Source organism: Numida meleagris, chromosome 18 (genome assembly GCF_002078875.1).
Source record: "Numida meleagris isolate 19003 breed g44 Domestic line chromosome 18, NumMel1.0, whole genome shotgun sequence".
Classification (NCBI taxonomy): Eukaryota; Metazoa; Chordata; class Aves; order Galliformes; family Numididae; genus Numida; species Numida meleagris.
Window position 1 is genome coordinate 539,408 of NC_034426.1, and position 15,857 is coordinate 555,264.

Below are 15,857 nucleotides of genomic sequence, written 5' to 3' on the forward strand. Positions count from 1 at the left end.
TGCTGATAGAACAGAGATCTTGTCCAGCGGGTGTTAACTTGTAATGGCGGTCTTTTCTCCCCCTAATCCCTCTCTCTCTAGTAAAGATCAAAGACATGACATGAAAGGGAATGGCTGCAAAAAGGAGCAGGAGATGGGGGAGCGAGGGAGGATGCTGACGTGCTGCAGGGGATGAGATTTCCCAGAGAGAAAGCACGAGGTTCCACCACTCTGTGCTGGGAGCAATCCGCCCGCTCAGGGATGAGATCCGAGCGTGCCGGGGTGGCTTAGGAAAGCCATCTAGCTGTAACTTGCTGCTAGTTGCCTGACTTCTCTTAAAAGGATCCTCTCAGCATTGCTTGAGGATTGATTCTTCAGTGAAACAAGTCAGAGCTGTAAGTCCCACGCTCATCTCCCAGGCAGGGGAAGCAGGGATGTATCTTTATGCAAACCACACCAAGAAAAGCTGTATGAGCTCCAAGGTGCTGCAGGCATCTTTGGGATCATCCATGATGCCAGTGCGTGGCACTGCCTGGGAAAGGGGAGTTTCTGCAGGGGCTGTGATTCAGCCTCACCAAAATCCAGCCTTACCTAGAGCTGGGCGAGGTATGCACACACCTGGAGGGTGCCATGTCCCACAGGAACACTGTCAGCTTCTGGAAACCCTGGTTTAGGGACTTCCTGAGCCAGAGATAGTATTTGCATCTCTGCATTTGATAGCTCTTGATCTAGGCTCTTGAACCCATTTTACTTCTGGCACTTACATCCTCTGGGCACGGAGCACCGCAGTTTCACTATGAACCATGTCTTATCTCACTGCATGTTGCAAAGCTTCCGTTTACTGTTTGATGCCACTACTTATTTTGTTATAAGACTGAATGTCCCTTAGCTGCCATCTGCTCTGCTCTCCCTGATTTTGTATCATATCCACTGCTTGTCATCCTTTTCCCATGTGAAAATCTCTATATTCTGTTTCCTCAGAAAAACTTCAGCATTGTGATTGCACCCCTCTGCACTCCTCCCAGGTCTGCTCCATCCTTTTATGAGAAGAGGTGATGAGTTGCACTCCAGCTCTGGAAGCACCTCAGGTTCACACATTGCACGATGGCACTTTCTGCCGCTCCTCTACGTGTCCCCAGCCAGCTCCAAGCAATTCTCTGGCAGAGGTGCTCACATTGAGCCCAGAACGTGTTTCCTGAGGTTGTGAGAAGGGCCCATTGCCGTGCACGGGTACTTCGAAGCAGCTCTGCTCCTGTGTGGCATTTCATGTTACTTACATGGAATTTCACCCACCGCTTTATTGCCCAATAACTCAGCAACAGGAGATCCTTCTGTAGCACTTTGTAACCAGTTTTAAATCTGACAGTCCTGAAGGATTTTGTCTTCTACAAACTTTGTTATCTCCTCTCCTTGCCCAGGATATTTATGAGCTTGATGAAAGGTGCTGACAGCTGGAGAACTCCACTTCTCTCCCTTCCCGAGTAACTCTCCTCCATTAAGACTGCTCTGCACTTTGTCTCCTGTTTTTCAGCTGGTTATTTACCTATGCGAGTACCTTCTCTCTTATCCTTTGAGAGCTTCATTCCCCTGTAAGATCTGGGAAGCGTTCTCTTTCTCTACAAAAGCTGTGCTGCCTCCTCCCCTGGATTTCACACTTAGCCATGCGTCTACAAGTCAGACCTTGGATTTGAATTTTTAACAATTTGCTTGGCAGGAAAGTCAGGCTCATCACTCTATGGCTTCAGCTATTTGAAGCTGATGTTGCCCTCAGCTCTTCCTTCTGGCTCTGGCCATGGGTAGCAGATTACAGTCCACATTCGTGGTTCAGCTCTTTTTTATTTGAGCCCTTGCAAGATGCTCTGGCGAGTAATCCACACCCCTGGCGATTTTTTTACTGTTCACTTTATTAATGAGTTTCAGAAGTGCTCACATTGATGATGTGATCAGGGAGGGATCCTCTAACCCATGAGCTGTGCTGGGTGAGAACCTCCTCGAGCACTTCCCTGCTGATCACTGATGCACGAAGTTCGTTTTGCTTCTCTGCTATGCTCTGCCCTTGAACAGCCCTCTTAGACACGCCTGACTCCCGCAGAGCCTGCAGCATGCTTCTTCCTACTGATGGAGATGAACATCTTTGCATTGATAGTCCTTCTGCTTTGCACAAGCTCTTCACAGAAGTCTTCCCTTCCCACCTCATGTGGCTCTGCTCTTAGCTTTACATTCAACCCTTCTGATTTCTCGTCTGGCCACACCTTCACTTTTGAAGAATGGCTTATTGTTTCTAATTGCCCTCTGCTGTGCTGCCCCGCCATCCCTTTTTGGGGCCTTTTTGTGGCTGCTGAGATGTGTGACTCTGGGCTTCTGCTCCTGTGTCTTTAAGCAATGCCTGTGCCCAAAAGCATCTTGTTCTTTCCACTGCTTCTTTCACTATTATTTCAAGAGCCTCATGTTTATATGGGCTCTTTTTTTGCAGCCCATGCTAAAGCACTGCACTATAACCCTAATAACACCTACTTTCTACTTAGACACAACTGGGGATTTTGTGTTTCTTGTCACTGGACTTTACACCCTCCCTAACACAGAGTGCTCCTCTCATGCCACCAGAGAAGACGCACTCCTCTCTATAAATCCATGTGGAAATTGCGCAGTCCCATCATGTTGGTTTTTTTACTGGCTTTCTGAAAAGTTAACGGCAAAAATGTCACATAAAGCTAGGCTTTCTAATTCATGCACTTACATTTTTAGCTTGCAACCTTTATTTAGACATGTATCTGCATTTCTCCTTGGTCTCTTTGTCTATTTTATTGTGCGTCCCACTTAAACAGGACTGCCAATTGTTCTTTGCTGCGTTTACCTGTCCTCCCCTTATTCATGTCCAGTCCCTTCCTAAGATAAAGCACTGATGTGATTGTAGCTCTAGAGGTTGTGTCATGACAAGCAATATGTTTTCAGCTTGATGGTTTTTCTGCACAAGCCCTGCAGGAACTCCTGCTCACTACAACTTTCCCTAGTTCCTAATAAAATTAAATCTTTCCTTTCTAAGTATTTTCTCACTCTTATAAAGAAATTTTGACTCTCTGGTAAGCATCCACTGAAGCTACAGCAGTCAGACTGACATAGGGTCCCACAGACTTCATACACATCAGTTCTTCGTGCTCCTGGCAGAGGGAGGTAAGAGGGACAGGGGGCTTGCAAAGTCACCCTGGCACTGGCTCTGGACAGGTGTCAGAGTGCCTTCCCCATCACACCATCAGCATGGGCAAGCTCTGGGCCTCTGGGACAAAGCCACGGAACAGCAGCAGTGTCACAGCACAGCAATACCCTGGAGCTCCACATTAGGCACACAGAGCCCAAGCGGGGCCGGCAAGTGTCCTGGTGAACCCTTGCTGCTCCCCTCTCTCTGGGCTGGCGGAGGACATGTGCTCTCCTTTATCTCCCTGTGTCCTCCCAGTGGGGATCACAGAAAGGAAGGAGACACAGACAGGAGAAGAAGAAAACAATCTGAAAAACATCAGCAAATTCAGACAGCTAGAGAGAAGGAAATAGGCTCTGCTTGAAATGAGGGCTTTATCAGAGTAAGGACCGAGACTTGGCAGAACATCACACATTTCCTAGAAGGGGAGCAGGGTAGTGGCCGCCAAAGCAAGTGCATGGTACATGCCAGGCATCTCCATTCCTAAAGCTGTCTGCCCCTTTGTCTGCTCTTTTCCCATATTCTTTTCCTTTAGGGAGAAGCTAAGAACAGGCAGGCCATCCTGCAGCCCCTGTGCCTCATGGTACGAGGTTTATGAAATAAAGAAGTCGGATGGCTGTACCTCCACTGCCAAACAAGAAAGCACTTGGGCTGACCTCCCGATCTGGAGGTCATCCACATGCACACTGCAGGGACAAGAGCCCAGGTTCCATCCTCTCTGCCCTGCTTGCCTCTGCCCTGCAGAACAGGGGGTTCCAGGCAGGGCTCTCTGGTTGCTCCACAATCCCTTCATTCTCCCTAGACCCCATCAGTCCCAAACTGCAGCAATCTTTGGTGAACATTGAGTTCTGCTGCTGCAAGGTGGAGGGGACAGTGCAAAGCCCTGGACTGTCACAGTCACCAGGTGCTTCCTCACACCACTTCCATGGCCACATCTGGAAGAAGCGCCAACTGCCCTGAGACCAGGAGCAGAGGACAGAGGCATTGGTGTGTCCTAGTAGCAGCCATGTCACAAGTGTCTGGGCCGTGAGAGCTGGGGCCGAGGCTGTTCATGCTGCAGACAACGCTGTCCATGAGAGGGACCTGTAGCTCCTCTGGGAGCTGTTTTGCTCTCCCCTTGCTCATGGCTTATTTGCCCCCAGGGATGGCACTGCCCCTCCTGGGCACCACCCAGACTGGGGACAGTGGGGTCCATGCTGAGCCACATCAGTGCATGGACTTTGTTTGGAAATTGGAGCTTGCACTGGCTCCTGAGCAATGCACCATGCCATGGAGCTTTGACACTGTGTCCTGACAACAGCGCTGCACACTGCTTCCAGCTCCGGGCACATCATCAGCAAACTGCAGAGACATCCCTGCACTGCTGTACCTCCTAAAGCAGCAGCATCCCTCTGGGCCCTTTGAAGAAACCCCCCCATCACCCATCTGCAGCGCCAGGCACTTCTGTGAAGGGGAAAAGGCTCTTCTGGCAGGTGGGGAGCACGGCGTGCTGCAGGCAGCGCACCAAGCCCCCTGCCCAGCCAGTCTCTCCTCCTCCCCGCTGCCTCCTTGCAGGCACGGTGCGGCCGGTAGCCTGGGTGGGGTGTGGGGCTGGGTAGACAGCGTGGGGAGGAAGTTATTATCTGCGTGGTACAATGGGCACGGTGAGTCACGAGTTTCAGGCCAGAAATTAGGCTGCTAGTTCTGTACAGGGTACCTAAATCAAAATGATTTGCACAGGGACCGGTAGTGAGTCAGTGGCAGGGCGAGGAGGGGAGCCTGCAGCTCGCGGTTTGCAGAGGAACCAGGGAGCTGAGCCTGGGTAGGCTCCTCCAAACATCCTGCTCTCAAACGTACTTTCCCTCTCACGCAGGGAGGAAGAACTGATGTACGGCAGTTAGGCAAAGGGCCAGATCTTAATTACTTCTAATTTCCAGAAGACACTAGGAAACAACTCCCACACAGCAGGGGCAGGGAGACAAGAGGGATGTGCAAATCCATAAACTCATTCAGTCTGTTCCTGTGCCACCCGCAGCCATGTACACACACTTCCTTATTGAGGCTGGTAAGCCGGGGCTGACTGCAGCAGCAAAGCCCAGTGAGCCTTAACAACAATGGCTCCGCCACCAGGACATTCAGGCTGAGGTGAGGATACCCAGAAATGTGGTTCCACTCCTTCCTCTGGGAGATACTCCGCCTGCTAGAGACTCCAACAGAGCTGCCTTATTTCCCATTGGAATTATTTTAGGATGGGACTGTGGGGTTTGGTGTGCTCAGATGACCCATTAGCAGGTGCCAATCATTCCGGCCATCACCTGAGGATGGGCGAGATCTAGCACACCTCTGTCACCAGCAGTCCTGTAGGAAAACCCACCACGAGGGCACCTGGAGCACCTTCCCACCTCACCTGCAGCAACCCACGCTCATCATCTCCTTGCCAAAAGAGGAGACCCAGACTGGACTCACCCTGCCTACACTGCTGAGCCGGGCAGTGCAGGTGGAGACTGTGCCTTGGGGGGCCTGTTCCTGAGAAACCAGCAGGAACCGCGCGGCTTCCCTCCTGTCCTGACATCCCCTCCTCCTGCTTTTTCAGCTCAGAGCTGGATTGCGGCACCAAGCACTTCCACAGCGGCCGGGAGCCCACGCCGCAGGGTGTGGGAGAGCTTGGGATCAGGGGCTGGACCTCAGGTGAGCAGCGATGGCCAGAAGAGTGGCCGTGAGGAAACTGAGCATCACAGGCTTTGGGCAAGGCTGAGTCCTCGGGCAGGAGAGTGGGATCGAGCTCCAGGGGACACTTTCTTTTCCTTCGGTGATGTCGGCTCTGTGAGCTGTGTCTGTGAGGCAGCAGCACAGGGGACGTGCCCACTGCTCCCGACTGTCTGTTGGCATCTACACCGAAGTCCAATCTGTTTGGAGAAGTGCAGGGGGCATGCAGGGGCTCCCGGTCCTGCTGGGGACAGGCTGGCTGTCCTGCCGGAGGAGCCTCCTGCAACTCTGTCCTGCCTTCCACAGGCTGCTGACAATGATGGCTCTTCTCAGCCCTCTTTTGCGTCCGAGCACTGTGAAAGCCAACCTTAGCCCCAGAGTATCGGGACTTGCGCTGCCCGGGGCCCGGGCCAGCCCGGCTGGGTGGGCACTCCGCGTCCTTCCTGTAGTGGTGGTGCTGGTGGTGGTGGTAGTGGACGTGGCTGAGCACCTGGGCCTTGGCCGGAGCGGCACCGCCGGGCACCATCAGGTCCAAGGACCTGGGCCGCGTCTCCCTCGGCGCCCGCTGCCGCTCCAGCCCATCGTCCACGGCAGGCCCGTCCGAGCTGCAGTACACAAAGGGGTCATAGTCGCTGCTGAGGGAGCTGCGGAAAGTGGAGCAGCTGCCGTGGATGCCCTGCAGGCTGACGTCTGTGCAGTTCAACATGGAGTCGCTGGAGGAACCGTGGCAGGGCCCCGAGCTGGAGTCACTGCCTGGCCCGTCCGCCAGGTACCCGCTGTGCTCCGTGAGATAGCTCTCCCCGGAGCCACTGCTATTGTGCTGGTGCCCATGGCTGACCCCCCGGCGCAGGACGGGCGCCCGGTGCTGCCGCTGTGCCAGGGCTGCCTTCAGCCCCAGGCAGGGTGGCGGGGGCCGCAGGGGACATGTCCTGTGGGGCAGCTGCCCACACGCTGGGGGGCTGGGGTGCTGCTGGCCCCGCAAACCGGAGGCCAGGGGGGACGCGTGTCCGCAAGCGGGCAGGGAGCTGGCTGGTCTGTATGGCATGTAGTGGATGGTGCCGAAATCCAGCTGGGAGAGCTCCGGAGAGTGGAAGAAGGGGTTGCCATGGGCTGGCTCTGGGGGGAAGCTCCTGAGGTTCCTCTGAGGGTAGGGATGTGGAAGGTGGTAAAGGGAATGTCCTGGGTGCTGGCGGAAAAGATGCAGTCGCCGTCCAGGCTCCGTGTCCCGAGAAGTCAGCCTGGAGCCTGCCACTGTGGCCTGGTCCACAGAGTCTCGGGCTGCAAAAAAAGAAGGCAGCATCCAGTGTGCATCCCATAGCCCGGATGCGATGGCCCCAGCACCACTGAACCTCCACTACACACCTATACCCACATCCCACCTGTGCCCTGTGGCAACTCACAGCCACCACCAAACCCTCTTGATGCTTTGCATACCCCCATCCTTTCTGGTGCACTGACCCCAAGCCCCAGCTCCTATTCCCACAGCCCCTGGGACTGGCACAGATCCTTCCTCAGCCCAGAACCTCCCTGTGTACATGCACAGACATCCCCACGCCATGCACACACCACCTGGTACCCCTATGCACCCAGACACATGTTCATGTGCTGCACTGACTGTGTGCATTGCCCAAGGGTATGCGTTCCTCCTGGGCACAAATCCTACACCCACCCATGTCCCTGGTTGGGAAATGCCTACCAAGAATATTGAACATGCAAAGTGGACACGTGTGGTGTTGCTGCAGCCAGGGGTCAACACACTCCCGGTGAAACTCATGGGAGCATGAGATGATCCGCAGTTCCTAGAAAGAAGCAGGGAGAGGAGGAGGAGGGTGAGTGAGTGAGAAGAACCTTGTCCCAAGAGCTGGGTACAGAGAGGGAGCTCATGATGTTCCAGGAGGCCACATTTGAAAGACTGAGACATGCAGCGAGCCATTGCTGCCCAGCTTTGTATGGAGGGGGCTGTGCAGCTGCCTGGCATCTTCGGTTCTGCTCACTGCACGTAGCCCAGAGAGCTGCGATTATGGGTTGACTGGTTAGGAGAAGCAAATCCCACTTTTGCCTCACTGTTTCAACGTGGACACATGATGGACATTATACCCTTCAGTAACAGCTGGAGACTCATCTTTAGGGAACTGGAATCCGCAGGCAGGACCAGTGCCTTCTGGCCAAGGGGCAGTCAGACTTCCATCACCACCGAGCCTCTCCCAGCCTTCAGGAGCTGCTGAAGGAAGCCTCCCCAGGGCCTCCCAGCCCTGCCAAGCTCCTGCCCAACGGCAGCTCAGAGCTGAGGCTCACCTACAGCCATGCGTGCAGCCTACCTGGCCCTCGCTGAACTCTTCCAGGCAAATAGCACAGACCGGGGCTGAGCTGCAGCTGCTGGCTGAGTCCCACCGCGACGCCTGCCGGCACCTGGCCTGGTACTTGCGCGTGGCCAGCTGCCCGATGGCCTGCATGGTCTGCTGCTGCACCGAGTCCTGCCAGGAGGAAAGGAGGCTTTCAGGAGATGCTCAGCCATGCGTTATCATGTTCCTCGAGGTTCTTCCACTTTCAAACATGTGACTATTGCAGATTTGGGAGCGATATCCAGGGGTGATTGTTCGCCTATCCAGAGGGGACTTTGTCACCAGCAGGAGATAACTGACACTGGACATTCAAAATCACTCAGCGCTGCTTAATTTTTGAGCCACAGAGGCTTGTATTTCTATTGGAAAAGCACAGTATTTTCAAATCCAGGGACACATCTGACTGGGTGGTGTGGCAGGTTGAGAGCAAGATCACCGCGCAAGGGATGCTGCCAGCCCACCTCGGGACCATTCCACACATCCCAGGCACACACCTGCCTCGTCTCCAGGGCACACATTTCCTCTCCCACACTGAGTCCAGGGCTGCCCCCAATGCATTTCTGTTTGCTCAAACACATCTGTTCAGTGAGATTCTTACCTGTGTCCTGTTCAGCTGGCACTTCGTGCGGACAACAAAAATCAAAATGATGACGACAACAGTGCTGACCACAGTGAGAAGAATCCACACATCATAATCAGGCTGTTGAATAAAACAGGAAAGAAATTACCCTTGTGGATGGGACTTAGAGGCTAAGCAGGGGAATTCTGATCTCTTCCTGACCATCAGCCTTTGGATACATCATCTTCAGCCAAACTCTGCTTCCTTGGTTTTTACAGATGGAAGAAAAGGAAAAGGGTTCAGACTTTTCTGCACACTTCTGCAGGAATGGACTTTTGATTTTGCAGCACCTCCGCACACTATAGGCCATGATCTAAGGTAGCACAAGATAAGAAAATCAAGGCTTGGTCTCATTTGAAGAGATAGGAAAGCCCCTCAGCTCGCTCATGATGTTCAAGCAAAAGAAGCTGTAAATAAGCTGAAAGAGCTTTTGAATGTTTCTTTTCCACACATCATCTGAATGATGCAGACAGGAAGAATGGCTCTGCAGAACTCCTGCAAAGGTATGTCGTCTCCAACCCTGGGGAAGGAAGCTCAGCAGCTTTGGGAATGTCCTGGGGAGAAAAGATACAGAAGCAGTGGGAACAGAGTGTCTCACCCAAGCCGGTGGCTCCTTGACCTCTATCTTCACATGGGCCTCTCTGTTCTTGTTCACGACGCCCATGAGCAGTTCAGCATCATGGCCCCTGATCAGCACCACGGGCTGACTCAGACCTCTGGGCTTTCTCAGCTGTAACGAAACAAACACAGTGAGAGATATTCCAGAACAGCCTGAAAGAATGACTACCCCTGCCAGGTTTGATCTCTCATCCAGATTTTTGCTAATCTTAGGCAGAGCTCCCCTGTCCGTGCTCTCATCTAGTGCTGGATGTTTTTCATTATCCCTTGATTATTTCAGTGAGGAATCTATTCCACTGCAGAGATGAGTGGAAGCATCAGTGTTTAAGTTGTAGCCATAGTATCACCAACAGCATACCACGGTGGCCATAACTTCTGCCTGAAGACTTGAGACACCACCTTTCCTCTGAGTTACACCAGCCCTAATGGATGGGCTCTGGTAATCTATGACTTCCCACAAGGAAGCACTCAGCTTCTGGAGGGCACCTTTAATTGACCAGGAAATATCCTTCAAGAGTAGCAAGGTGCTGTTCACAAGCTGCCTGTGCTGCCTGCAGATCTGGATGTGCCATGGGGTGAGCAGAAGTGGCAAGTGCTGTGTGTGTGGGTGAGCTGGGTAAGAGCTAACACTCCAAGCCAGGCTGCACAATCTTCCTGGGACCTCCCACCGTGTGCTGGTGGGGGGGGTCCTGACCTATGCACATTTAGGGATGGGGAAGGGCACTGTGATTTAGTTGGTAACACCTGTGGGGTCTGTACCTGATCGGCAGCACTTTCATCATCGGTAATGTCAAAAAGGATTGCACGAGCTCCACGCTCCCCTGCCAGCTTTGCCTGTCCAAAAGAACAGAAGCTTCAGTAAACATTTTATATTGCACATCTGCATTTATATCTGCCATTTGGGTAAGCACTTGCCTCCCTGACTCTTCACAGGAGAAAGAAATACCCACTGCTTGGATTGAGGAAGTAGCTTACGTCCCGCTTTCTGTGCTTGCACTGCAATGCAGTAAAACCAGCGCCTGCTCTTGCTTTCTCTGCTCCCTGTCCTCCACACTCACTGGGGAGAGGCTCAGGTGATCCCTGGGCTGCAGGCCCAGGACTAGGAGCAGGATCAGATGTGCTCCTCATGGCGTCGTGTTTGGTGCAGTCTGAAGAGGACAGCTTTGGGACCCACGCAAGTGAGTGTGCATACCATGCCGGTGAGGTCAAAGCACGCTGAAGGACCTCACAGGGTCACCCACGTTCTCCCACCGAGCCCTCCGAGCCCTCGAGGCAGGCAGAGGCAGCTCTTATGAAAGGGAGCCGGGAACGTGAACAAAGTGCAGGGCTGGGCCGCTGTTACTCATGCAGGGTGCTTTGATCTGAGCGTCCTGAGCGCCTGTGCAAACAGGGATCTGCTGGAGCTGCTGCAGCAGTTTACCCGCTGCATTGCCAAACTCCAGCTCAGGGGCCAGAGGTCAGTGCCGCAGCTTCCCAGCTGCAATATCAAACGCAGTGCTGGAGAGCAGCCTCCACTCATCTCATCGGTGGGGAGGAGCTGGGGGCCAGGGCTGGCTGCGGGGTTTGGGGATAGGATGGGAATGGATAATGTGGGGAAGACCACGGAGCTCCAGGAGGTTGGGCTGAAGGCTCCGAGTCACTGACAGGACTAGGCACTCTTGGGTTTGGTAGATCAAATGGAGAAGCTGGAAAAGTGGGATTAGAGGCTCGGGGCAGGGATCAGAGCCTGGGGTTCTGCCTGGGATCAGAGGAACCTTGGCGTTTTCCAGCACCAAGAAGCAAACAGGACTTTCAAGTAGCGACTTCCACCCATGGGAGACAGTCAAGCTTTTATGAACAGTGAAGAGCTCTACAAAGATCTTATCCTGATAAAGACACCGATGGTGGGGAAACAAACAACTGAAACTGGGCAAGTGATCTTTCACACCATCTTTCAGACTCCTGTTGCAGAGAACGCAACTTGTGCCCGGGCTATCCGCAGCCTGCTTGCTGAGTGCTTGCTGTCTTTGTGTCAGGTCTCTGCAGCCATGGTACAGCTTACTTTGCTCTTTGAGGACTGGAAACTCTCAGTGCAAATATGTATTTACAGGTTGGTTTAGAAGATTTCAGCAGTCTGACAACCAGACATGGAATCAGTGTTTCACATGGGGAAAAACTACACTGCAGAATTGCAAATGATGCAGCAGAAATGGAAATAAATCAATCTGAATTCACTCCATGTGTCCTCCATGGCTGTTTCTCCCCAGGTAGATCAGACACCTTCCTACCAACGTCACCTTTGATGATGAAGCAGGGCTAGCAGCTAAGAGGACAGAAGCAGAAAAGCGCATCAGGTGGCTGATGGAGTCATTCTCATGCTGGGCTTGGAAGTGCTGTCTGTGTGCACTGCTTGGCTGGGTGACAGCTGCAGGAGAGGTTACGATAACACTTTGCACATGGCTATTTTTATCAGCGTTGATATAGCGCTGCAATTCAACATGCAGAGCTCTGCCGCAGGCAACGCATGCCAAGGGAACAATGCTCCTGCCCAAGCACCAGCCACAGCCCGCAGCTGCCCTTGTGCTCTCAAACAGAAGTGCCATGCAAAGCTTTGGGGATACATCTGCGGAAGGAGCTGGGCAGAGGCTTCAGGAGGACAGAGAAGTAGACAGACCCCAGTGCAGAAGGACGGCAGTTGCAGGGGGTGAAGGAGTCAGGGTACAAGTCAAAAGTAGAGCCCAGGGACACAGCCAGCTGAAGAACATCTGCCTGTATTTCATTGCTAAACCAGTCCTGCATGAGGGAGAGAGCTGTGAGCATCCCCAGAAGAGGTCCTGCAGCAGGAGTGCCTGCAGGCAGGCTGACTGCCAGCACCACCAGTGCAGAAAGGGGTGGGCATTGCCACCTGGTTGCCCATACGGCCGTGGGAAAGCAGCCTCGAGCCGTAAAATCCATCACAGCGGTCGTCTCAGCATCACTCCCCTTCCCTTGCTTTTGTCACCACAGCCTCTGTGAAACAAACACTGCGCAGGAAGGGCTGCTTGGTACAAATTGTGCCCGACCTCTGCAGCCAAGGACAGGAAAGGAGCCTGTCCCCAGCAGAACGTCACCATCCACAGAGAGCAGACAGCGAGGCTGCATCACCCGAATGCAATCCAGACAAAGCAAAGAGCTAAACAAGGCTCTTCGAGTTCGTGCAGCACTTATGGAAAATAACACACTTTATACAGAGACAATGAAAGGACACAGACTCAGCCCCTGAAGAGAAAACTAATGTTAGCCTCCATCCGCTCAACTTTATCAGAGTCACGAAGATTTTAAGGCTTAAAATGACCCTCATTCCCACCTGACTTCCTTATTACCAGAGAATTGCACCAGTGACCTCAACTTTTGACACAGTAACTGCCATTCACTGAGGCATTGTCTCACAGAGACTCGACCCGAAGACCTCTGAGATCTCCCATTCCTTCGGAAGGCGGATGGATGGTGGCCCTCACCGCTCAGGAGTCACGTCCCATTTCTAGTCTGTCTGGTTTGCTTTTGTCTGAATTGCTCAGTGCTGATCCTTCGTGTGCCTCACTCAGTGAAGTATCACAATATTACTCTTTCCTGCATCACATCATTTCCTGCACTGGTGCCATTTGGGGCATTTTTGCACGTACCTTGTTAGCCAGAGACAGGCATGGGTTGGGGTCCCGATCTGGCTGCTCAAGCTTGACGATGGTGATGAATCCCGACTCCGTGTGTTCATCCTCGCTGGTGTTGCACAGGGACAGCGGGTGGGACTGCGGGACAGAAGCAAAGGAAGCTCAGATCTTGGGGCTCAGCACGGTGATGGGTGGCTGAAGCCCACTGCAAACTCCGTGCCTCTAGGACCTGCACAGTGGGTGCAGGAGAGGGCATCGCTCACTGCTCCATCCCATGGCTATGCCTGAGTGTCAGTGAAGGTCTGAATGGCTCAAGGAGCAAATCAAAGCTTTGATTCACCAGGAAGATATCCCAGGGAAAGGTGGACTGTCTGCTATCAGCATCACACAGGTCTGGCTTTGTCCCAGTCATGGATATTCAAAGCCAGATGAGGCCACAGTCCTTGACTTCTGGGATGCAGCAACCCAACAGCACTGGCCTGGGTGCTGCCAGGCCCTGGGGTGCTGGACCTGCTGCCCGCAGCCAGCTTCCCATCACAACAGAGCACTTCTTCTGCCACCAAACTCATCAACACTATGGTGAATTTGTAGAGAAACAGCTAAAGAAGCCCAAGGAAGGATGGCAAAACTGAAAGCATTTTCCAGGAAGCACCAGGAATGAGAGGGGAGAAGGGAAGATCTCAAGGACCACATCCCCTGGAAAAATGTTCACCACTTTGAGCCAAGCTGCTGGCACTAGGGCTGAGCCCCATCACGTCCCTGCCTCAGTGCTGTACAACTGCCCCAAGATTTTGAGCCTGGCGGAGGGGGGAAAGCTGAAGGATGGGAGGTCAAAGGAAGCTGCAATTCTTGGCTCCCTCTGGGGAGTCCTGCCATCTTGCATGAACCTTCCCAGCTTTTTTCCTAGACAAGCTGGCAGGTGTCCTCTGTGACTAAACTGCAGTGCGTTAAGAGGTTACGGTACAGAAAAGCCTATAAATTCTAAGGATGTTGGTCATCTTTTATTAATGCATCAGTGTGTGGAAGTGTGGGAAGCAAGCAAGAAAGCTCAGCATCATGAAGCAGCAGGATCAGGGAGGGCTTTGTGCCTGCGTCCACCCAGCAGCACGCCCTGCTCTGCAGGTAATTGCAGCACAGAGCTGTGCAGAAGGGAGTTGACTTGTCAGGTTTAGAACAGGGGGAGGCTCCTGAAGCAGCCCAGGCCCCCAGTGCACCATGAGACACTGCTCTGCAGCAGCAAGGGGCTTCAGAGGGTCCCGTTAGTGCAAGAAAAACAGCAGGGTGCAATGCTGCTGAGATGTATGGGGCAGACAGGGGCAGGGGACATCTCTGTGTGCAGCTGGTTTGGGAAGAAGTGGATTAGGTGTTGGCACAGGCTGCCCAGGGAGGTGGTGGAATCAGCACTCCAGGAGGTGTTTAAGGAAAGGGCACATGTAGTACTTAGGGATGTGGTCAGTGCGCAATATTGGTGGTGGGTGGATGGTTGGACTAGATGATCTTAGAGGTTTTTTCCAACCTTAATGATTCTGCATCTCCAAATAATCTTGAGCAGTGTATATGAAATCCTGGAGGGGAACCTGGGTGGTAAATGGGGGAAAGACCTGCTAATGTTGATGAATGCACCAAAGCTTTCCCTGTGATCTCTTATTAAGACTGGGCACTGTGATTTTCCCTTTTTCACTCTGGGACACCTGATCTTCCTGGCCAAAAGAAGTCCTTTGTCTTGTGCATTCCTGCCAGGAGCACAACTGCACCCACAAAGGGCACGGCCAGCAGCAGGGAACCCACAGCCAGAAGAGCCTCAGGCATGCAGTGTCCCTGCAGGCTGCAACACACGGGGCTGGGGCACACTGGCTCCTCCCTTTATTCTGCAGTGAGTCCCTCACTGGGCACAAACCACCTCTTGGAGCTGAGAGTGCAGGTTCCTTCCTTGGCACTCTGTAGAAGGTGAGCAGGAGGCAGCCAGGAGGAGTTCCCAATCGTCTCTACTCTCTCCTTCTACCACTTCTCCTTCTGTTTGGTGACAGTCAACTTGTCAAGCAACAGCAAAGCAGCAGGACCTTGCCCTTACTTTTCACATCCTACAACTGCATTTCTTGGCAGTTCCACTGCATCAGACACTGCATTCTGAGCGAGTGAGCAATCACAGCTGCACATTGTGCTCGCGGGACAAGAGCAGACCCAAAAAGTAAGCCAAGGATCATGTGGAAAAACAAATATTATGAGATTCCTCAGTGAAGACAGGGCTTGCGCTCCAGCTGCTGCATCAGCATCCCTCACTGCCCCCAAAACCAGACCATGTGTGGCCACAGACCAGCTCCCCGCCTGCAGGACTGAAGCGCTTCTCCAGGCTGGGGACCTCTGCAGCACCCACTGCCAAACCAATAAGTCACTTCTCCTCCTAAGAAGCCTCTCAAATCTAGCAGAGAAAGGGCAAAATCCAGTCAGTCAGGCTTGTGAACCCCCTGGTTTTGTCACTCCATTTCTTCCTGCCACCTGCTCAGCAGGATGCAGAGCACATCCCTACATGCTTGCTGCCACTTGCTTCCTTAGCCTATGGCAGCTTCTTCTCTGTCTGTTCCACCCACACCACCCCTCTCAAAATACCAAACTTGTCTTTCTAACTTCTTGCAGCCTTTCCCAGCATCCCTGCCGCCTGCGCACCGACCTGCCCCACGCTGTGCCAGCAGCACTCGCACGCCGGCACGGAGCAGCAGGAGCCCACCTGCAGAGCTGCCCACAGAGATGCCCTGGGGAATGGCAGGCACAGGGGAAGTACCAGCCACTCACTTGTG

At 53.3% G+C, this 15,857-nt stretch overlaps 1 protein-coding gene across 2 annotated transcripts in view; it reads right to left on the reverse strand.

Annotated features, from left to right (window-relative positions):
* RNF43 (ring finger protein 43) overlaps window positions 1–15,857 on the reverse strand; it is a 54,881-nt gene that overhangs the window by 4,471 nt on the left and 34,553 nt on the right. For both annotated transcript variants that reach the window (XR_002443996.1, XM_021415642.1), the window contains exons 2-8: window positions 13,078–13,200; window positions 10,196–10,270; window positions 9,417–9,548; window positions 8,798–8,899; window positions 8,176–8,331; window positions 7,554–7,656; window positions 5,618–7,135 (exon numbers count right to left, since the gene is read on the reverse strand). Coding sequence is in view for 1 of the 2 variants with exons in the window: in XM_021415642.1 (XP_021271317.1) it covers window positions 5,618–7,135; window positions 7,554–7,656; window positions 8,176–8,331; window positions 8,798–8,899; window positions 9,417–9,548; window positions 10,196–10,270; window positions 13,078–13,200 (2,209 nt within the window). In the remaining variant the exon portion in view is untranslated. The remainder of the gene's footprint in view (window positions 1–5,617; window positions 7,136–7,553; window positions 7,657–8,175; window positions 8,332–8,797; window positions 8,900–9,416; window positions 9,549–10,195; window positions 10,271–13,077; window positions 13,201–15,857) is intronic.